Source organism: Callospermophilus lateralis, chromosome 7, assembly GCF_048772815.1.
Source record: "Callospermophilus lateralis isolate mCalLat2 chromosome 7, mCalLat2.hap1, whole genome shotgun sequence".
Classification (NCBI taxonomy): domain Eukaryota; kingdom Metazoa; phylum Chordata; class Mammalia; order Rodentia; family Sciuridae; genus Callospermophilus; species Callospermophilus lateralis.
This window is the reverse complement of record NC_135311.1, coordinates 101,517,566-101,537,740: the sequence shown is the minus strand read 5'-3', so window position 1 is coordinate 101,537,740 and position 20,175 is coordinate 101,517,566. Positions and strand designations below refer to the sequence as shown.

The 20,175-nt window shown below is 56.3% G+C and overlaps 1 protein-coding gene across 1 annotated transcript; it reads left to right on the top strand.

Annotated features, from left to right (window-relative positions):
* The first annotated feature begins 5,926 nt into the window (after window positions 1-5,926).
* Window positions 5,927-14,452, top strand: Bsnd (barttin CLCNK type accessory subunit beta). Its single transcript, XM_076860236.2, has 4 exons — window positions 5,927-6,103; window positions 11,648-11,742; window positions 12,911-13,165; window positions 14,029-14,452. Exons 1-4 carry the CDS (start codon window positions 5,927-5,929, stop codon window positions 14,450-14,452), a joined length of 951 nt encoding a protein of 316 aa, XP_076716351.2.
* Window positions 14,453-20,175: the final 5,723 nt, after the last annotated feature.

Sequence of the window (20,175 nt, the reverse complement as noted above, 5' to 3'; positions counted from 1 at the left end):
CGTGCAGAGGCATGTCTGGCCACTGCCCCAAAGACCCAGTCATCACCCCTGACCTTGGGATGCTGCCCCCCCTAACCTTCACTGGATGGAATTTTCCCTGGAATTTTTTTTTATATTTATTTATTTATTTATTTTAATTTTCGGCGGACACAACGTCTCTGTTTGTATGTGGTGCTGAGGATCAAACCCGGCCGCACGCATGCCAGGCGAGCGCGCTACCGCTTGAGCCACATCCCCAGCCCTCCCTGGAATTTTTTGTTCCCCAATAAAAGCCCACTCCCTGGCATGTTCTCTCTCTCTCTCTCTCTCTCTCTCTCTCTCTGGTCTCTTCTATAAACCTCGCCACCGCATTAGGTGGCTGGAGGCGGGAGCTAGGAGAAGCCATCCCAGAGCTGGTATTAAAGGTAATTAGAGTCTTGTCTCTTTAATTTAGAACTCCCTAGCAATTACTCATGAATCGAACCTTCTTTCATGAAGCCAGTGCTGGTCGTGTGGCAGACAAGGCCTGGGGCTCAGTCAGCAGAATAAGGGCAGAAGCCCCAAGAGCATGCCCTATGCCGTTGTTTCCCACCTGCAAAACCACTCCTTACAGGTGGTGTGTCCCCATTTCACAGGTGAGAAGACTGCATTAGAAAGGCAAAATCTCAGCCGCATGCAGTAGTGCACGCCTGGTAATCCCGGAAGTTGGAGAGGCTGAGGCAGGAGGATTGTGAGTTCAAAGCTAACCTCAGCAACTTAAGGAGGCACTAAGCAACTCAGCAATCCTGTTTCTAAATATAATATTAAAAAGGGCTGGGGATTTGGCACAGTGGTTGAGTGCCCCTGGGTTCAATCCCTGGTAGACCAAAAAAAAAAAAAAAAAAAAAATCTCAGAGAATAAAGTTACAGCCAGTGTTTTCTTGAGGCCTGGGATCTCCCACCAGTGCCTAGACATTGCAATCACTGCCACCCAGGCTCCTGCTTCTGCCTGTCCTGGCTGCAGTCTCCTCAGCCCAGGGGCCAAGGTGAGGCTGGTCAAATGCAGATCAGATCAGGCTCAGAACTGGTACCCACCTCACTCTGAATAACGGAAGCCCCTGCACCGGTCTGGGAACCGGTCTGGTCTCCATCCCAACCTCCCATCTCCCGCCTCCCTTCCCCCACATATCCTGGCTCCCTGTACAGCCAAGCTCCTAAGCTCCGCACCCTCCCTCCTTCTAGAAGTTCTTCCTCACCTCCCTGTGCGCTTTTGGAAGGAACCCTCTCCCTCCCCAGCCCTGGAGTCCCAGACCCCCTCAGTGCCTCCCTCCCTTCTTCTCCCCTGGTACCCCTTCCCCTTCCCAGGTATCCCCGGGGCAGTGTGGGAGTCGCCTACCTTGCTGTGTGACCTTGACACACATATTTGGGGACCCTCTGCAGTTCCTAACAGGTGGGAGCTTCTGCCCCCAGAGTGAGGAATTTCCCCCGGGGCAGGTGAGTTAATGAGTTGCAGGTGTGAGTGGAAGGCCCCACTTCTCCCGGCAGAGCAGAGGGGGCAGGGTGGGAGCGCTGGGCAGCCAGAAGGACATTTCCACTTTCTCTCACATCACTCATCTGTGCCTTAATAAAAGTCCTCAGGAGGGACAGTGACCCGCTCAAGGTCACCAGCTGCGTGGAGGCTCAGCCAAGGCCATGTCCAAGGTCTCCTGACTGAGGCATGTTGCTCTCCCCTTCTGAGCTGCAGTGGCCTCATTGAAAACTCAAGATCCTGTGTCCACTACAGGAAGCCCCATCAAGGAGACACGTGGGGGCCAGGTCTGCCCCTCGGTGGTCCCTGGTGGCACCAGTGGGCTTCCTGCCTGGCTGTCCAGCACCTTCACCCCACACAGACACCATCTTGTGCTGGTCGCTGGAGACCCAGATGTCAGGGACCCTTGGAGCTCAGTCCCCTCCTGCGCCTTCCCTGGGCTCCTCCCAGCTTCCGTTACCCAGGTAACACCTTCCCTTGGAGGTTCCACCTGCAGTGGGCCCAGTACAGTCAGAAACCTCACCTGCTGCTCCTCTGTTGCTAACTATGCTCATTTGGATGGTTCTCTCCCTAACTGAAAAATCAAGCCATTCTGTCTCTCCCCTGCACAACCCTGCAGCGGTTCCTTTGACTTTTTAAAGAACGGTCATATACCTTCGCATGACCCGGGAAGTTTCCTGCCTCTACTTCCCTCTGGCCTCCCTCTGCCCTGCTCCTTAGAGTCTATCCTTCTACTCACAAATACCATCTAGAGTGTCCCCTGGTCTAGCCCCATGGACACAGCAGTGAACAAAACAAGGCTGCCACCCTGCGGGAGCCTGGGTTCCCCTTGAGAGAGACAAGAGACAGATAAACTGATAATGGGTGTAGAGTGATAGATGGTATGAATACTATGGAGAAAAATGATCGGGGAAGGAGGACAGGACACACTGGGGAGGGGCTTCTGTGATTTTAGGGTGTGACCAGGAAGAGCTCACTGTAGAGGAGACACTTGGTGGAATACCTGGAGGAGGTCAGGGAAGGAGCCACATAGCTACCTGGAGGAAAAGCTTTCCAGGCAGAAGGAAGGGCAGAGGGAAAGGCCCTGGGGTACCCATGCATTCCTGGAACAGCAGGGAGCCGGGGAGGTCAGAGGAGTGAGTGTTGAGCTCAGAGGGGTGATGAGCAGGGTACTGGGCACATTATCCAGGGCTTTGGGTCATCCTGGATTTTTTTTACTCTGAGAGCCAAAGAGCTATTCCAAGGTTTTGATCAGAAGAGTGACCTAGTCTTTGGGTTAGAAAGAGACTTCCTGGGTCGAGGATGGAAGCAGAGATCAGTTAGGGGGAGAGAAATTACAGAAGCCCAGCCCAGGGTGATGAGCAGTGAGTGGGTAAGAAGTGGCTGGCTTCTCATATCTTGAAGGTAGGGCCAGCAGGATATGGGGTGAGAGAAGAAGTGAGGGTGGTGGCTGGATATCCAGGTGGGTGGTCTGGTAACTCACAGGAAGGATGGAGTTGGTGTGGGAAGGCAGGTCTGGGAGGAGCCGGCAAGGTGGACCACTGTGCATAGCATGTGGCCTGGTCTCCAGCCATGGGTCAATGGGCATCTGCCTCTGGGCCATTGCACATATTGGCTCCTTTCCTGGATGCTCCTCCTGCCCTGTCACAGGGATCCCTTCTGTGAATTTGTCCCTATATCTGCCCCCACTCTGGTCTTATCTGGCTCTTTGTTTTATGCATGTGCTGACCTCATGCTTATTACAGTCTTTGTCATACTGTGCAGTAGAAGGCAGGACTAAGCACCCCCAATACTGTGTTGATCAGAGTGCCTTACACCTCAGTGTCCCGCACTGGTAGGAGCCCAACCAGAGAATGACTGAGGCCCTGGTTTGAATTTAGCTGTGCTGCCGTGGGTGGCTCACCTTGCCTCCCTTACCTTGCCCGCATGGGCCTCATTTCTGCGATTATCAACTGGGTATGCTCTTTCCCTACCTGCCTCTTGTGGGATGATTCTTCCCCACGAGGGTAAGTAAACTTGAATCCCTTTGACAGGAAGATGTTGTGAGCCCAGGTGTGGCTGGCGCGCCCCCTGCTGGAGGGTGACTGGCGGCTCAACAACTCCCCCCGCCCCGCCCGCCGCCCCTCCGCCTGGGTTCACCGGGGAAGGGAGAAGTCAGAGGCGAGGCGTGGAGGGCTTGCAGGGAGCAGGAACCGCCCGGAACATTTTCCAAAACAGGTGCACACATTCTTCCATTTAGTTCTTATCACGACTCTATGGAGAAGATTAGATTAGACCCATTTTTCTTTCCCTTCTTTCTTTCTTTTCTTTTCTTTTCTTTTTTTTTTTTTTTTTGAGAAACGACTCAGATTTTTAAAAAAGTAAAAAAGGCAGAATCGTGAATAAAAAAAGGTCGGGGTTGCGAGAAAGTGTACGGGTGACCCAGGGAGGCCTCCCAGGAATGGCTGGCTATAAGTCAGGTCCCTCTCCACTGGGATCGGGGGTGCGTTGGTTCCGGTCCCCGCTCAGCCTCCCCCTCAGTTTGGGAAGATATTTAGCAACCCCTCCACTCCTAGGTCTCGGTTTCCTCATCCCAGTGCCCCCCGACCCCACTCCCTGCTGTTGCCACCTCCCTAGGGGGCTGCAGGACTGAGGCGCGGACCCGCAGGGTGTGACAGGAGAGTGTGAGCACGTGTTGTGGCGGCCATCAGGGGGCGCACGAGGCCCTGCTGGACCACAGCAATCCATTCAGTGGCCAGTCCCTCTGCCAGATTCTAGGACCGGGTAGGCTGCCGTTCCTCTGGGTTTTGGTCTCTTTTTCTGGGATCAACATCAGCTAGGTGACCCTGGATTTATTGCCTCTGTAAAACAGATTACTTCCCCTCCCTTATGTCATTTCCAATTCACAGGTGACAAAAGTCACGCCCACCTGTGTAAATTTACTCTGGAGCCAGATCTAGAGGTGATCCAATATCTTAGCCTTCAGAGATCTCTTGGGCAGGGTCCTCTGCACTCTGTGCCAGGGGACCTACTATCTGTAACAGGCAGACTGAACCAGTGATGGAGGAGCCCCTCCTGGAGAAAGGGTCTGTGGGAAGGAATGCCAGGCAGAGTGCGTTTTGTGAGCCCAGGTGTGGCGTGAGGGAACAGCACAGGCTGCCAAGGAGGAGGGAGAAGGTGCTGACCACAATTTCCAAACCTTGAAAGTCTAGTATCCAAATGACACCCCTCCACCCTGTATCAGCAGTTCAACCCTGCAAGAACTCCAGGGTATGTTCTCCTAGAGACGCCCCTGGCCCTCATTCTGCAGTCCTGGGAGAGAATCTGACGTCTCCCATCAGCTGTCCTGGAACTGACAACCCACCAGTAGAATGTTATTCTCTGGATAGAGGCACCTTCTCAGGCTGTGTTGTGAGGACCTTAGGAGGTTGTTCTGGGTCATTCACACCCTGCAGGGGCATCAATTCACAACAACCCTTTGGGGTTAGGGGAAGCTTGTTATAAGCAGTTCTGGATGGTGCATAGCATATGAAGGGGACAGAGGAGGCTAGACCTGGAGACAGCTCCGCCCTGGGAGGAACTCTTATTATCCCTATCTTACAGAGGAGGACATGGAGGTACAGGCAGCTAGTTTGATCAAGACCACACTACCCAAGATGGTGGAGCCAGAATCTAAACCCAGACCCTGGACCCCTTTCACTCCGTGCTGTGGTGCAGCAGTTTGCACCGTGGCCAGGGCATGAGCTCTGGGCTCCTGTTCCAGCTGCTCTGCTATTTCTACTTTGTGTGACGTTGGTCAAGTTACTCATCTGGGCCTCAATGTCCTCAACTATAAAGTGGGAATAGTGGTGACTCCTTGCTTCGTGGGGCTCCATTTCAGTGCAGTGGCAGCTGTAATGTTTCTAGAAGTCACCGTTCAGTAGATATGGGCTGTTCCTGCTGAACCCCAGATGAGCACAGGGCTCTACAATGTCAAGTTGCAGGATGCTGGCCTCCTCCAGCAGCATTCCAACCTGCAGGAGGGTTCCCTGCTTCCCATGGCTGGCAGGTGTGGAGCCGCCTGGTCACACACTCAGCTCCACACTAGGCAAATGAGGTGATGTCAAAGCCTTGGCTGGGGCCCAGCCTCTGCAGCCTCCCTGTCCCTCCCTGCTCCTCCCTCCCTCAGATCCACACACACAGTCGGGGCGGCTGGGCCCAGAGGGAAGGTGAGAGGGACAGGAGTGAAGGTGGATGGCTGGGCGTGCCCGCCCATTGGTGCATGCCACTTCCAGCTGGGCTGAGCTGCTGGACCTGGGATCGGGAACTGGCCCCCAAGGGATCCTGCTCTCTTTAACTTGAAGCCTCAATTTGCAGCAATCCCAGAGCTTCACCCCTCCCTGCCGTGCCTGTGGGGGTTAGCATGTGATTGTCGCACTCCCTCTGCTGGGGGTGCACCGGCCAGGGCCTGGCCAGGTGGCCATGGCTGATGAGAAGACCTTCCGCATTGGCTTCATTGTGCTGGGGCTGTTCCTGCTGTCCCTCGGCACCTTCCTCATGAGCCACGACCGGCCCCAGGTCTACGGCACCTTCTACGCCATGGGCAGTGTCATGGTGATGGGAGGCGTTATCTGGAGCATGTGCCAGTGCTACCCCAAGGTAGGCAGTGCAGGGGCTGGGCGGGGGGTGGGATGGGCCGGGGCCAAGGGTGCTGGCTGTGCCTCATTCCATGCGCCTGTCCCCATCCTTAGACCTCTCCATCCTTCCACTGGACTCCTGGGTTTCTTCTGCTCTCAGTACCTCCATCCATTCACCCGTCCATACTCACCCTGAGGGCTTATCAGAAGCCGCTGGGCCCAGAGGCCAGAACCAGAGTCATGGGGGAGACAGTGGGGCACAGACCTGTTCTGGTGCGTGGTCCCAGAGGCTGACGAGTGCTCGCCGCACCAGGCTCTCCTGGTCTGTGGTGCCCATCTCTGTGGCTCCATGGCAGAGCAGAGAGGCTGAGGCTCCAAAAGGCGAGACCCCAGAGCTGAGTAGCAGAGTCTGGGCTGGAGATGGTAAAGGGCGGTCCTCTACCTCGGGCCCTCCTGGATCCGGGAGCCACTGAGAGTCCTGGGGTGGGCCAGGCCTAACCCTGGTGCATGTGCTTTTTCAGGCTTTTATATATTCCTAGCCTGGTGAGCCCTCTAGTTTAGGCAAGAGCCCTGGTTCTGGAGTTCTGTGTTCCGGCTCCAGCTCTGTTCCAAACTCTGAGTGACCTTGTCTCTCTGAGCCTTAGTATCTTCATCAGCAAAATGGGGCCCCAAGTCTCTTCTGCAGCCTTGTGGGTTATTATGATCAGAGCTGGGGTACGGGAATGCTTGTGAGTTACAGAGTGTTATAATTAGGTAAAGCGCTGCGTTGTTACTGCTGTTTGCTGCTGTTGTTACTGTTGTTGATCCCCCCAACAACCCTGTGGAATGGACGTGTCAGGACTGTAAAACTTCCATACCCAGAGAGGTTGGGTAACTCTTCCAAGGTCACATAGCAGGTCAGAGACAGACTCGGAGAGACAAGGATCCTCTGTTTTCTCAAATGTACAATTTGTGAGCAAAGAAGACAGGGTTTCGGGGGGACATCTGAGGCCCTGCTGAGCCTAACATGGAGAGCTCCAGGTCCGGGCAGCTCAGCCTCCCAGCCCCCAGCCCCCAGCCCCTCCTCTCCTCCCACAAGAGTTCAGAGCAGGGAAGAGGCTCGGGCTGGCCCAATCTCTCCCAGTCCTGCCTTCTTTGTGGGCCAGCCCCGGGGTGTCAGTGTGTTGGCAGCTGGGGCGGTCTGAGCTGGTTTGTGGTCATTTACCAAGCAGTTTACAGTCAACTCGCCTCTGTCCCTGCAATGCCCCGAGTAGAGGTCACTGGGAGAAGAGGGCCTTGGGGCCAGAGCCTCCATGTCAGAATCCTCCTCCCCCAGGGAGGAGCTAGACCTGGGCGGGGGACCATGGGACATGCAGGGTAGCATCCTTCCTGCTGCTGCCTTCCCCAGAGGTGGCCCAGGTGACCAGGGTGGCAGTGGGTGGGACACTGCTGGTTTTTAATGAGCTCTTGTTGATGGGCTCACATGCTCATGTGCCGTGGGGGCAGCATGGTGGTGGGAAACCCACGCCTTCCAGCTCCCACAGGCCCGGATGCAAACCCCTGCTTCCTCTGTCACCACTGTGGCCTTGTCAGAGGGGTCACCTTTGCCAGCACCCTGTGTGGCCAGGTGGGGGCATGCATGGGAGATGGGGCACCACCCTGGCAGAGCTGTTGCTCTGGACACACGTGTTGGTGGCACTGGGTGGGTTGTGGGTGAGCCAGGGGTGTGGGACAGTCCAGGTCTGTGTGTGTGTGTGTCTCAGGGACTCAGGTGTTAGACTAGAGCAGGCTGGCTCCAAGAAGGGGAAGGAGAAAGGGTGTCGTAAAGGAGGGGGACGCTTGGGGGTCTACACGGTCCACCGGAGCCTGGGCCGCTGTAGCCAGTCCTCCCTGGAGCCCCTCCCTTGGCTCTCAGGGCCCATGGAAAGCTTCAGAGAAGGAATTTTCTGGATGGAATGAAATGTAAATATAAGGAAATTGAATCAGCTAATAAAGATGAAGGTGAGGAGGAGCCATTACCCCCATGAAGGACGCTGTCTCTGTCTCTGAGGAGCTGGGGATCTAGTGCAGACACAGCTTTCTGCCTGAGCGGGAAGAAGCAGGCTTCGTGGAGAGGCTGAGCTGGGCTTTGTCGGTCACAGAGGAGTCCGTCAGGGAAGCCAGTCGAGGCAAGCCCCCCCCAGACAGGAGAGCCACAGGACCAAACACACATGGAGAACGAGGCAGATGGGCCAGTGTGGCTGCCGAAGGGCGAGGGGAGGAGGTACAGGTGGGGAGGAGCGGGCTTGGCTCCTGGGGCCTGGATGCCACGTGAGGCTTGCAGTGTGATAAGGTTATCAGGTTGACATCCGGATGGAGAAGAGTCTGGGGTCGCTAAATAGTGGGGGAGTGTGTCTGGTCTACGTGAGAGATGATGGTCGTCTGGACTGAGGCAGAACTTGAACCCAAGGCTGTAGGATCGGAGAAGACATTTCCAGTCTCCCATGCAGGTGTGGAGTACCTGGGCCAGCTCCAGCACCTCACCTGGGTTATCTCGTGGAATTTCTAAAGCACTCCTGGTCAGATCTGGGCATGAATTGGGCCTCAGGACTGGGAGAGGGGCAAATCTAATTGGGGAGCCCTTGGACATGCTCAGCCTAATAGCTCGGATGGTTCCAGGGAGCTGGAGAAGGGGAGGAGTGGCAGGGAGAGCAGAGCCTGGCCCCCAGGACCCCTTCCTCATATGGCCTGGGGCCTGGTGGTCTAGACGCCTGAGCAGTCCATGGGCTTCCCTCTCTCCTTCCTCCCTCCAGGGACTCCTCTGTGTTCTGCCTACGCATGTCTGACTGGGTCCTCTCCCGGGAGCTCTCCAGAGCACCCACTGCATCTAGATGAAGGCTGAGCTCCTTAGCTTGACGTTCCGGGTTTTGGTCTCCACCGTCTGACCTCCCCCAGCTCTGCCCGACCCCGTTCTTCCCCTCAGAACAGGAACTTGTGTTCTAAGATGCTGCCTCCTCCCCGCCCCCTCCAGGCTTACTTTAATGCTGTTGCTGCTCATGGTGACACTGATTGTCAGTGATGGGGGCAGTGATGGTGGTATGACAATGGCAATGATGGTGTGTGTGATAGGGATAGTGATGATGCTGATGGTGAGGATAATGAGGTGAAGATGGTGATATGATGGTGATGGCGATGATGGTGATGGCAGTGATTGACAGTGACGGCGGTGTTGATGGTGATGGCGATGACTGACAGTGACGATGATGGTGGATGATAGTGAAGGTGGTGATGGTGATGGTAAGGATAACGATGGTGAGGGTGAGGGTAAGGGTGGGGATGATGGTGGATGATGGTGAAGGTGGTGATGGTGATGGTAAGGATAATGATGGTGAGGGTAAGAGTAAGGGTGGGGATGATGGTGGATGATAGTGAAGGAGGGATGGTGATGGTAAGGATAACGATGGTGAGGGTAAGAGTAAGGGTGGGGATGATGGTGGATGATAGTGAAGGTGGTGATGGTGATGGTAAGGATAACGATGGTGAGGGTAAGAGTAAGGGTGGGGATGATGGTGGATGATGGTGAAGGTGGTGATGGTGATGGTAAGGATAACGATGGTGAGGGTAAGAGTAAGGGTGGGGATGATGGTGGTTATGGGATTGAAGGGACGGCAATGATTGACAGTGATGATGGTGTTGATGGTGATGGTGATGATTGACAGTGATGATGGTGTTGATGATGATGGTGAAGGTGATGATTGACAGTGATGATGGTGTTGATGGTGATGGTGATGATTGACAGTGACTGTGGTGTTGATGGTGATGGTGATGATTGACAGTGACGATGGTGTTGAAGGTGACAGCGATGATTGACAGTGACAGTGGTGTTGATGGTGAAGGTGATGATTGACAGTGATGATGATGGTGGATGATAGTGAAGGTGGTGATGGTGATGGTAAGGAGAGTGATGGTGAGGGTGAGGGTAAGGGTGGGGATGATGGTGGTTATGGGATTGAAGGTGATGGTGATGATTGACAGTGATGTTGGTGGTGACAGTGAAGCTGGCTGGCTACACAGCATCCTTGGTAGGGGTGGGAGATGCCCAGACCTTGCCTTATTTCTAAACATTTGGGGGAAGTTCACCCCTCACAAGGGCCTAGGAACCCCCCATATCATTCCCTTCTCCTCATCAGGACTGAGCTTCTCTGGCAGACGAGGGCCTTCTACTCACAGCACTCCGTGGGAAGGGAGGAGGGGGCTGCTACTTATGGGCCTGGTATAATACAGGAGGGTCTCAACAAATAGTTGTTGAAAATTTTTTCAATAAATATTCCCTCTGAAGAGAGGGAAGCCAGGCGGCTTCGTCTTGAGGAGCGCAGGCTGCCGTATGCTGAGGGCCGGCTGTGCACCAGGCGCCGGGCCCAGAGGCTCCACATGAATGGCACTTCTAGAACCTTCGCCACGACTGTGGGAGACAGGAAGAACTAGCACCATCTTTAACAGCTGTGGTAAAATCACAAACATAAAATGAACAGTCTCAAACACCATCAGAACATAGTTCTGTGTTGTTCGGTCTGTTCAGGGTGGTGCGGAATCCTCCAGAACTCTCCATCTTGCAAAAGTAAACTTTCCACCCACTAAACAGCACCTCCCACCACCCCTCTCCCTGTGTGCCCCTGTACTGTCACTCGTCCTGGTACCTCAGCCACGTGGAATCTCCCTGGGGTTGTCTCCCCGTGTCCGGCTTATTCCACTCGGCCCGCCCTTGAGCTCCCCCCATGTTGTGGCGTGGCAGAACTCCCTTGGTCTTCAAGGCTGAGCAGGGCTCCGCTGTGCATATTCTCCAGGTTGGTTTACCTGCTCACCTGTCAGGGGATGCCGGGTGGCCGCCACCTTTTGATTTTTGTGCACAATGCTGCTCTGAGCACAGAGGCTACCCCACAATCCAGGACAGCACAGAGGAGCTCTGGGCGGAACGTGACCTGCCCAGGGAAGGATCCTCACCCAGCGTCCCAGACCCCAAAGGCAGGGCTCCTCCACCACCCAGTGCCCCCACCTGGGGCTGGACTCATGGAACCCACTGGACCTCTGGAAGTTCAGGGACAGAGATTGGAGGGTGTGACTGAAGCCACCCCTTTTTCTGTCCCTCTACTGCAACCTCTGAGCCACAAAACACATGACCTGCTTCCCACTCATTCATCAGATATGGATGAAGTGCCTACTGTGTGCTGGGCATGTGCAGGGAACAATGGATGAAGGCCCTGGGGATGACTGAGCTGTGAGCTCAGGGCAGGTTTTCGCACTCACTCATCTGTGACCAAGGTGCCCGGGAGAGTGCCTGCACACAGCAGGTGCTCAGTAAATGTTGGGAGAACGAAGAAGAAGAGTCAGGATGAGAACAGGAGCCTGGAATCCATCTGCCCAGGGCTGCTGTGCCCTGAACAGCCTCCTCCCTTGTCCAATGGGCGGGGTGGGGGGGTCCTGCCTGGTCCAGCTTCTCTCCCAGGGTGTGTGGACAGGTTTGCATGACTCCAGGGAGAGGAGGAGGAGACAGCGGACTCCCCCACCTCACTGTAGTCACCTGCAGAAAGGCCATCTCCTCTGCCTGCAGATTGCCTTCGTACCCGCGGACTCTGACTTCCAAGGCATCCTGTCCCCGAAGCCCCTGGGCCTGTTGGAGAATGGGCTTGCCACAGAGGTGAAGAGGTAGGTATGGGGGCAGTGGTCAGCCACCTAGACCAACCTCCCCCAGGGAGGCCAGTGGGGTGGGCTTTCCTTGAGCCTTGCCTTCCTCCTTCCTGAGAACACACTGTCAGAAATCATGGACTGGTTGGATCTTCAATTCTATAGGTTAAGCATTATTACCCCCATTTTACAGAAGTGGAAATGGAGGCTCAGAGAAATCTCATGGGGAGTTGGTGATGGAGGTGGGGCCTGAACTCTGGCTACTCTGGCCCCAACCTGCCTTCCCCCTGGAGGTGCCAAGCCCTGGACCTTGCTCTGGGAACAGTCAAGAGCACTCTAACCTCAGCTACCCAGGGTGTGTGACCTGGAACTCTGAAGGCCAGGCTTGGGCCCAGGTTGTTCAGGCCTTAGAGGCTCGCTCTGTTTGCTTGGAGATGGCGGTGACGATGGCATTTGCTGCTACTGCAACACAGAGTGAACACGTGTACCAGTGGAAGTGCAGTGGTGGACCTGGGTGGGCATGGGGACATCCCAAACTCTCTTGGGTCACAGGGATAGTTATAGGAGTGAGCTGCTGTGACAGCTGGGGCTCAGGCCACCCTGGTCCTGGCCTGTTTCTTGTCATCCCCCGGTCATGGGACCTTGGTACAGGGGACCTTGTCTTTGAGCACTAGTGCTGCATCTCCACAGGTGCAAGCCAGCTTCAGTCCCAATGCCTGGGTTTCCCCATAGCACCTCCAGAGTCACGGGGCAATTAGAAGAGCTGAGCCCCAGCTGGCCCTCTAGCAGCCCTCAGAGCCTTGGGTTTTTATGGCCGATACACTCCCATCTCTAAAATGGAATGGTAATTTCTGCCTCCAGGTGTTGTTTAAAATAACAGGATGATGCGGTTGGGCACCCACAAACTCCCCAAGCAACTGGCCTTATTTGCCATCACACCCTTTGGAGACACCAAGTGAAAGTCAGAGGTGGGGTCAGGCCTGGACCCTGCACTTAATTTACTCACCTTCTTGGCCTCTGCCTCCTCATCCATGAAGTGGGTCCAGTGTTGCCCCCTGAAGCTTCTTGTGAGGTTCAGGGCGATCACGTAACAGAGCAATCAGGACAGGGGAGGATGGATGCCGAGGCCAGCTGCGTGCCTCGTTGCCCACCCGCCTCTTCTCTCTCCTGCTCTGTCTGCTCCCTGCAGCCCCCAGGCCCCCTACGTCAGGCTGTGGGAGGAGGCGGCCTACGACCAGAGCCTGCCTGACTTCAGCCATATCCAGATGAAGGTCCTGGGCCATAGCGAGGATCCTCGCCCATTGCTGGCCTCTGAGACGCAGCCAAGAACCAGTGATGGAGAAGCAGGTGGCCCGCAGGATGCCCAGGCCTGGGTGGAGGCCGCTGTGGTCGTCCACAGGGGCTTGGATGAGAATGAGGAGGAAAGACACCGAACTCAGAACAGGCCTGGGTGAGCGCAGAGCTCGGAGCAGAGGCTGCCCAGCTCCAGGGCAGGGGAGGGCGGGGATGCGGGACCCTAGATGGGGGGACAGGACACTTGGGACAGAGGGGAGGGCAGTGGGAGGTGCAGGACACTCAGAGCAGCAGGCAGAGTGGTGACGAGGAGTCAGGCCTGGGTGGGGATCCCAGCTCCCTGCTGCGTCTCCTTGGCAAGTCTCCTGCTCTCCTGGGCCTCAGTTTCCCCAACGGGAAGTCACTCCTACCACACAGGGCTGTTATAGAAAAGGGATACAATAAGCCCTTGCTTTCTCTGAATGTTGTCATGGGTAGCAGGGATCCTGGAGCCAGAGGACCCAGGATCAAATCCTGACCCTGCTGCTGACTTGCCCTGTGACCTCCAGCAACTGGGCTCTTAGATTCATTCATTTATTTGCTTATTGCATTATCAATTCTGGGCACCAACTCTCTGCCAGGCCTTAACTGGCCTCCTCTCTAGCCTCAAGGACTCCCAGTCCAGTTGGGGAGGCAGATGAAGGAACAGAGGGACCCCTGGTGTGTCAGGGGCTATGAGGGACCAGGGGGGAACCCTGGATGATTGGGGAAGTGCAGGAATGGCCTGGTTTGGATAATACCATAAGAGCCCTGATTCTTGAGCACTTATTACGTGGTAGAAATCATGCAAAGTGCTCTGTACGTATTATCTGCCATAAACTCAGAAACAACCACAGGAGGGAACACTTATTTCCCCTGCTTTATAGGAGAGGAAGCTGAGCCCCAGAGAGGTGAGCTTGCCTCCCCCAGGCCTTGCAGTGGGGGTTGGCTCTGGACCCAGGCAGTCTGACTCAGAGCTACTCTCTGCTTCTGCAGCTCCCCAGCCTGTCCCCAGGGCCCTGCGCCCTTGGCCTCCTTCCAAGATGACCTGGACTTGGGCTCCAGTGAAGGTAGCAGCCCCAACCCGTCTCCACCTGCTGGGGAGGAACCTCACCCCCTAGCACAGAAGCACCGGGCCTGCAGGGGCACACGGGACCGCTTCTATGACTTTGCCTTAATTGATGATGCTTCTGTGTCAGAGGATGGGCCCCGAGAGGGGCAGCCGTGGGAGACAGCCCTGCCCAGCAACAGCTGGCAGCGGAACCCAAGGACAAAGGAGGTGGAGGAGGAGAAGGCTGTAGACGCAGGTGTGGAGGAGCCCGAGGAGGAAGAGGAAGACTTGTACTACGGACTGCCAGACAGCCCCGGGGACCCCCTCCCCGACAAAGAACTGGGCTTTGAGCCAGATGCTCAGGGCTAAGGTGGAACTGCCTTAAAGTTTCTAGATTGACCTCTCAGGGCTTCAGTTTCTCTGCCTGTTAAATGGAATCATAGGGAGGATCAACGGAGACAGGGGACCAAAGAGCATTCTGAGAACTCTGGAGGAACACCTGGGAGGAGAGGGGCTCTTCCAGTAGTTAGCTGTCTCTGGAAAGCTCTCTTTTTTGAGGCGAGGAGGGTACCGGGGGATTGAACTCAGGGGCACTCAATCACTGAGCCACCTCCCCAGCCCTATTTTGCATTTTATTTAGAGACAGGGTCTCACTGGGTTGCTTAGCGCCTAGCCATTGCTGAGGCTGGCGTTGAACTCACAATCCTCCTGCCTCAGCCCCCCAAGGCGCTGGGATTACAGGCGTGCGCCACCATGCCCAGCTTTTGGCAAGCTCTTGAAGGTCAAATGGGATTTGTTGTGAAGATCCACAGCAGCTGGGCTCTCAAAAGTTTTTTCTGCTTCCCCAAAGCCGGCCTCTGACAGGGCGCCTGTGTGGTGCTACCCAAGGGCTCTCGGGCTCCCCTTGCCCACTGAGTTCTGGTCCACAGGAAGGTGATGTGGTCTGGCTCAAACTGACTGGGTCTCCCCCTGGCCCAGTCCCTCCTGTGGCTCCCACTGTTGCTTCGCCAGGATCCAAACCTTCAGTGACTGACCCCTGCCGGCCACCCAGCTGCAGCCCTGAGCAGCCCTATCTCCTTCTCTGCTCCTCCAGTCCCCATCCCTCCACCACAGCTCACAGACTTGCCAAGCTCCTCTCCACAGGAAGCCCTGGTTCCCACCAGCTCACACTCAGTCTGCAACCCCCTGCAGAGACGGTCTCCTCTGACGTTGCAGCTTTGGGAATGGGTGGTCCTCACTCCTCGGTGCTCCCTCCGGGGCTCGTACATGTATCACTGTGACATCACACCTGCCTTCCGCTCCAGGGTGGCATCTTGGTGGGTTTGGTGGCCTGGAGCCTGGGTCACTGAGGATGTGCAGGACTCACGAAGGGCCAGGAACCCGTTGCAGATAATGTCACCCTCTTCCGCTTCCCCAACTTTTAGACACATGGCCTCTTTACTCCCTGGCATTAAGACTTCTAGATGGCTAAGCCTGGCATAGAGATCCCAGAATGGTACCCACCACTGGCCCACAGAGCATGGTTGCTTTGGCCGAGAGTGGGTGGAATTCAGCATCCTGAATTAAGTCCGTTAGACTCGAGTGGTATTTCCTGAGCATCTACTGTGTCCCTGAGGCTCAGCTGGGATCATCAGGAGGGAAGAGGCATAAATAACTGATATGGTTCTTGACCCAAAAGGGCTCACCATCCAGCGAGCCAACTTTCTTATAAGTTTGAGACAAGAGCACAGAGCTAAGGTGAGAGCAGAGACATCAACGATGACACCAGAGGCAGCACGGTGACAACGGAACAATCATCTGGGTCCATCAAGGGCAGCAGCAAAGAGCCTCGGCAGCCCTGAAGGCCTGACTGTGTGGTGTCTCAGGGCAACGCCTGCCTCCTGTGGATCTCTGCAAAGTCCCTCTGTGCCCCAGCCTGGGACAGTGGCAGCTAGCTGTGGAGAAAAGAGTAGTGGTGCCACCTCAAACCAGCTCCCTGGCCCAGGGCTTGTTCCCTGGACCACCTGGGAGTGGGAGGCATCACCGGGCTGGGCCTCTGGGTGGAGGTTGGGGGTCTTGGCGGAGGGAAGGGGAAACCCCTGTGCTGGGTCCTTTCTGGGCCATTTCTACCTCTGCAGTGAAGGGTGCCACCTTCATTCTCTCTGCTGATGTCCCTGCTCATGCCCCAGTCACGGCTGAGGTGAGGTGCAGCGTGCCCTGCGCTCCGGTGGTCAAGGTAGGAACTCCCGTGACCCACATCAGAAAGAGCACCAGCGTCGAGGCTGAAATAAAAAAGCTGTCAACAGTGAAGGACACCTTTATTCATCTGAAAATTCCTTTCTGCCCTTGGGGCAGGATGAATGAGCCATGGTTGGGGGGGGCTGTGTGGGTGCCTGAGAGTGAGACATCCCTGTGCATGCAGTTGGAGATGGGCACCAGGGCCCTAAGGCACAACCACAGGGCCCTGGACCCACCCAGAGAACCCCTGGTGGCCTGGTCTGTCAGCAGAGACTGCCCCGGGGGCCTGCAGGGCTCTGGGCAGTGGAAAAGAGGTTTCGCCGTCCCACCGTCCAGTGAGGAGACCACAAGCCTGATCTGCCTGGGACCGTCCGTGTTTGCACTGTCTCTGCCCTCAAAGCTTCCCGCTCTGGATGACAGCTTACAGATTCACCCTCCCTGCCCTGTGACCTTGAGCCAGTCAGGGGACCTCACTTAGCTCCCTCGTGCATGAACAGGAGATGACGCACCCACAGCTCTGAGTCTTGCAGGGTCGTGTGGTGGGGGACTTGAGAGACCCCCAGGAGCGCAGCCTCGGTTAACAAGGCAGGTTCTCTCCTGTCATGGTGGGGATCCGGCACCCTGGGGACCAGGGACTTGCCCTCCGACCAGGGCTGTGCTGGGCGCTCCCAGACCCGGTGCCCTCGGGAAGCAGGTGAGTCCCTGGCCAGGCGTCCTCATCCATCCTGCCCGGAAGGCAGAGCCCAGATGGAAGCCAAAGCTGCCACTGGCAAAGAGGAGGCTGCAGTCACCCTAAAGCCCAGAGGGCCGACTGTCCTTCCTGTGGCTTGGGCACTGTTTCTGGTGGTCCTCTCCATGGTGACCGCCGTGTGCTCCTGCCTTCCTCAGCCTTCCTGCTCCAGGAATCCCACTCTGGGGCCTGATGGCGGCTGGGGAGGGCCTGCTGGGGACAGGGAGGGTTCTGAGCTTGGCATTTGAGAGCAGGGGCTGTGGCTCTGTGAAGGAGAGGGCGGCTGGCCCTGCGTCCCCCTAGTTGCTCACTTGCCACCATGTCTGAACCCACCATGGGCTTCACCCCATGGCCACGCCAACGTCCAATCCCCTCTAGGAATACCAGCACCCTTGGATGTCCCTGGAGGTGGTCAAGTGACCTGGAGGTTCCAGGGGTGGGCAGGGGTGCCAAAAATGACCAGGGGAACCACCTTGGGATGGCAAAGACGGTCTGTGTGCCAGGGTCCCCTCCTGCTCACCAGGAGACAGCTCAGACATCTCCACTCTCTGGGCACAAGGAGCTTGGGCTCTGCCCACTGCTGGCTGTGACCTTGGGCTCACCCCTCCCTCTCTCTGTGTGATTAGGAAAAAGGGTCAAGACTCCACTTCCACGCCCAGCCCTTGGGTGCTGTGTGCCGGGCACATTCTCACACATACTTCTTCATCTGGTTCTCAAAATAACCCTGGGGTGACAGACCTACTGACCCCCATGTTTCTTCTAAATCTCAGACTTGAGCACAAAAGGCCTGGGTTTGTGCTCAGCTCGTGCCCATTCCCTGCTGTGTGAACTTGGACAAGTCACTGTCCCTCTCTGATTCTCAGTGCCCACTCAGATGCAGTGGGAAGGATAATACCTACCCCTTGGGCTGCCATGAAATCTTGCTGGGTACGACTCCTCTGCACAGCACAGGTACTTCAACAGGGGCAGTGTCCTTCCTTCCCATCTGCACAGTGGGGATCACTTCTGTCCTGCTTATAAACAAGATAGCGGGCGACAGACCCGCTAGGAAGAAGGCGTGTGGAGACGTGCCCCGGCTTGGGGCAGCGAGCTAGGAGCTGAGACACAGGTCAAATATCAACTGCAGGAAGCCGGGAGGGAGGGGGACTTGTGCAGCCACCGAGGGGCCAGCAGGAGTGCAGGTCCCTGGTCAGATCAGGCGACCCTCCAGAGAGCTGGGGGCTTCCAGGACCAGCTCACTGAATTTGACCCTGGGAGAAGGGCATGGCGGGCAGGCTGGGACTCCAGCATAGGACCCCTGAGCTGGGCTGGCTCCGTGCACCGCTCCACGCTGATTTCACCTCATTCCCACCACAGGCAAGGTTGGCGTATGGCCCCCACTTTATAAGAAACCGAGGCTCAGGCTAAATAGTTTGCCCATCGTTCCAGGGAAGGGTTAAATGGAGGAGGGGACATCTAGCTGCAAGGGGTTCCCTTCCAGTAGGAATTTTCCAGTAGCCCCAGGCTATTCTGGCTCTAGTGCCAACAGGAGAGAGACCCACACCAACCCATCAGGCGGCCAGTTCCTCTGAGCACCTACTGCCCCTTGCCCTCTGCTTGTGCTGAGGAAGACATACCCTTGCTCCCACATCTTCTATGACTCCCTATTACCTCCCACGCAAAGGTCAGATTCTTCGGGCTGAACTTCCAGGCCCTGTGGCCGTGTTAACTGGCCTTCCCCCATGAATCCACCACTTCCAGCCCCACAGCACTGTAGACCCAAACTTGACGCCATCTGGCCTTTGCTTGGACTGTTCCCTCTGGGTGCCCTTCACCCCATTCCCTTTCACCCCTCAAAGCCTGGCTCAAATTCCACCTGTTCCCTGGAGCCTGAGGCAGCCCCACTCTCCCCTCCCAGCCTCCAAGGATGGCTGTGAGTGCACCCAGCCTCCCCAACCGGACTGGGCAGTCTTTTTAGGACAGGGGACTTGTTCTACCCTGTGTCTATCCCCAGGCCTTAGCCAAAGCAAGGAACAGTAGTGCTGGTGGGACAAAGGGAGCTGGACTGACCCGCTGTCCCCTCTGAAGGCCGCAGCCCAGGTGCACAGACTCCTGGCCTGTGGGCAGCGAGAGCACTGGCTTTGGAGTAATCAGCCTGGTTTTGAGACTAGGCTTCCCCACTGGGAAGTTCTGTGACTCTGACCAAGAGACTTTAGCCTCTTGCCCTCAAATTCCTTACCCATAAAATGGAGATAATAATGTCCACTTAGGAGCCCCGAGTGAGGCCTGGAGATGGTCCTGCCTATTGAGCATGCAGCCTGGTACCTGCAGAGCCCTCGGTGAATTGTTTGCCAAGATGAGGGGACTGCACACAGCATGGACATCGGGAGCCAGCACAGGCTTGAGGTTGGCATCCAGGTACTGTGTCATCAGCACTTCCCCAGTGCAGGTCAGTGTCACCAGGGGGATCAGACTCTTCCAGGAAGCTCTAGAATCCAGCGTCCTAAGAGAGGTCTGGATGGTCTGAATTTGGAATAAGAAAGTCTGTTGATTCTAAAGCACAAAAGGGCTTCGGCTTTTGCTTTTTTCTAACGGGATTATTAAGGATCCCAATAACCAGGAGGTTGCAAGCCAGGGTTTAAGCAGGCAGAGGGAAGGGACGAGGGCATCCCAGGCAGAGAGTGTGACATGGACAAGCCCTGAAGGAGGGACGGGGGAAGAGGTGGCTCCCAAAACCTGGAGGAGGCTGGTCTGGCTGGAGTGGTAGAGGTCAAGGTCAAAGTGATAGAGGTCAAGGTCAGAGGGGGGCTCCTTGATTCAGTCTGATGAGTAATGGGGATCCACCAACAGTTCTTGAGCAGAGGAGTGATAGGTGCCAAAGGAACTGACAGGTGGTGTGGTCAGCGCAGAAGGAAGGATGCAGGCAGGGATCTGTCCTCTCCTAGGAAGTGAGCCCCAGCTTCTCCAAGAGGCCGCTCATTCCTGGCCACTCTGAAGGGTCCATGAGGGAGGAGGAACTACTGTGGGAAGGTCAGGAGCCCTGGCTCACCCACCACACTCAAGGACTGGCCCAGGTAGATAGGGACGCTGGGGGTGGGGGCAGCTCAGGACAGGTGTGGAGCGGGTGGAGAGGACGCGGGGACCAGACCTGGATGGGCTGTGGGCG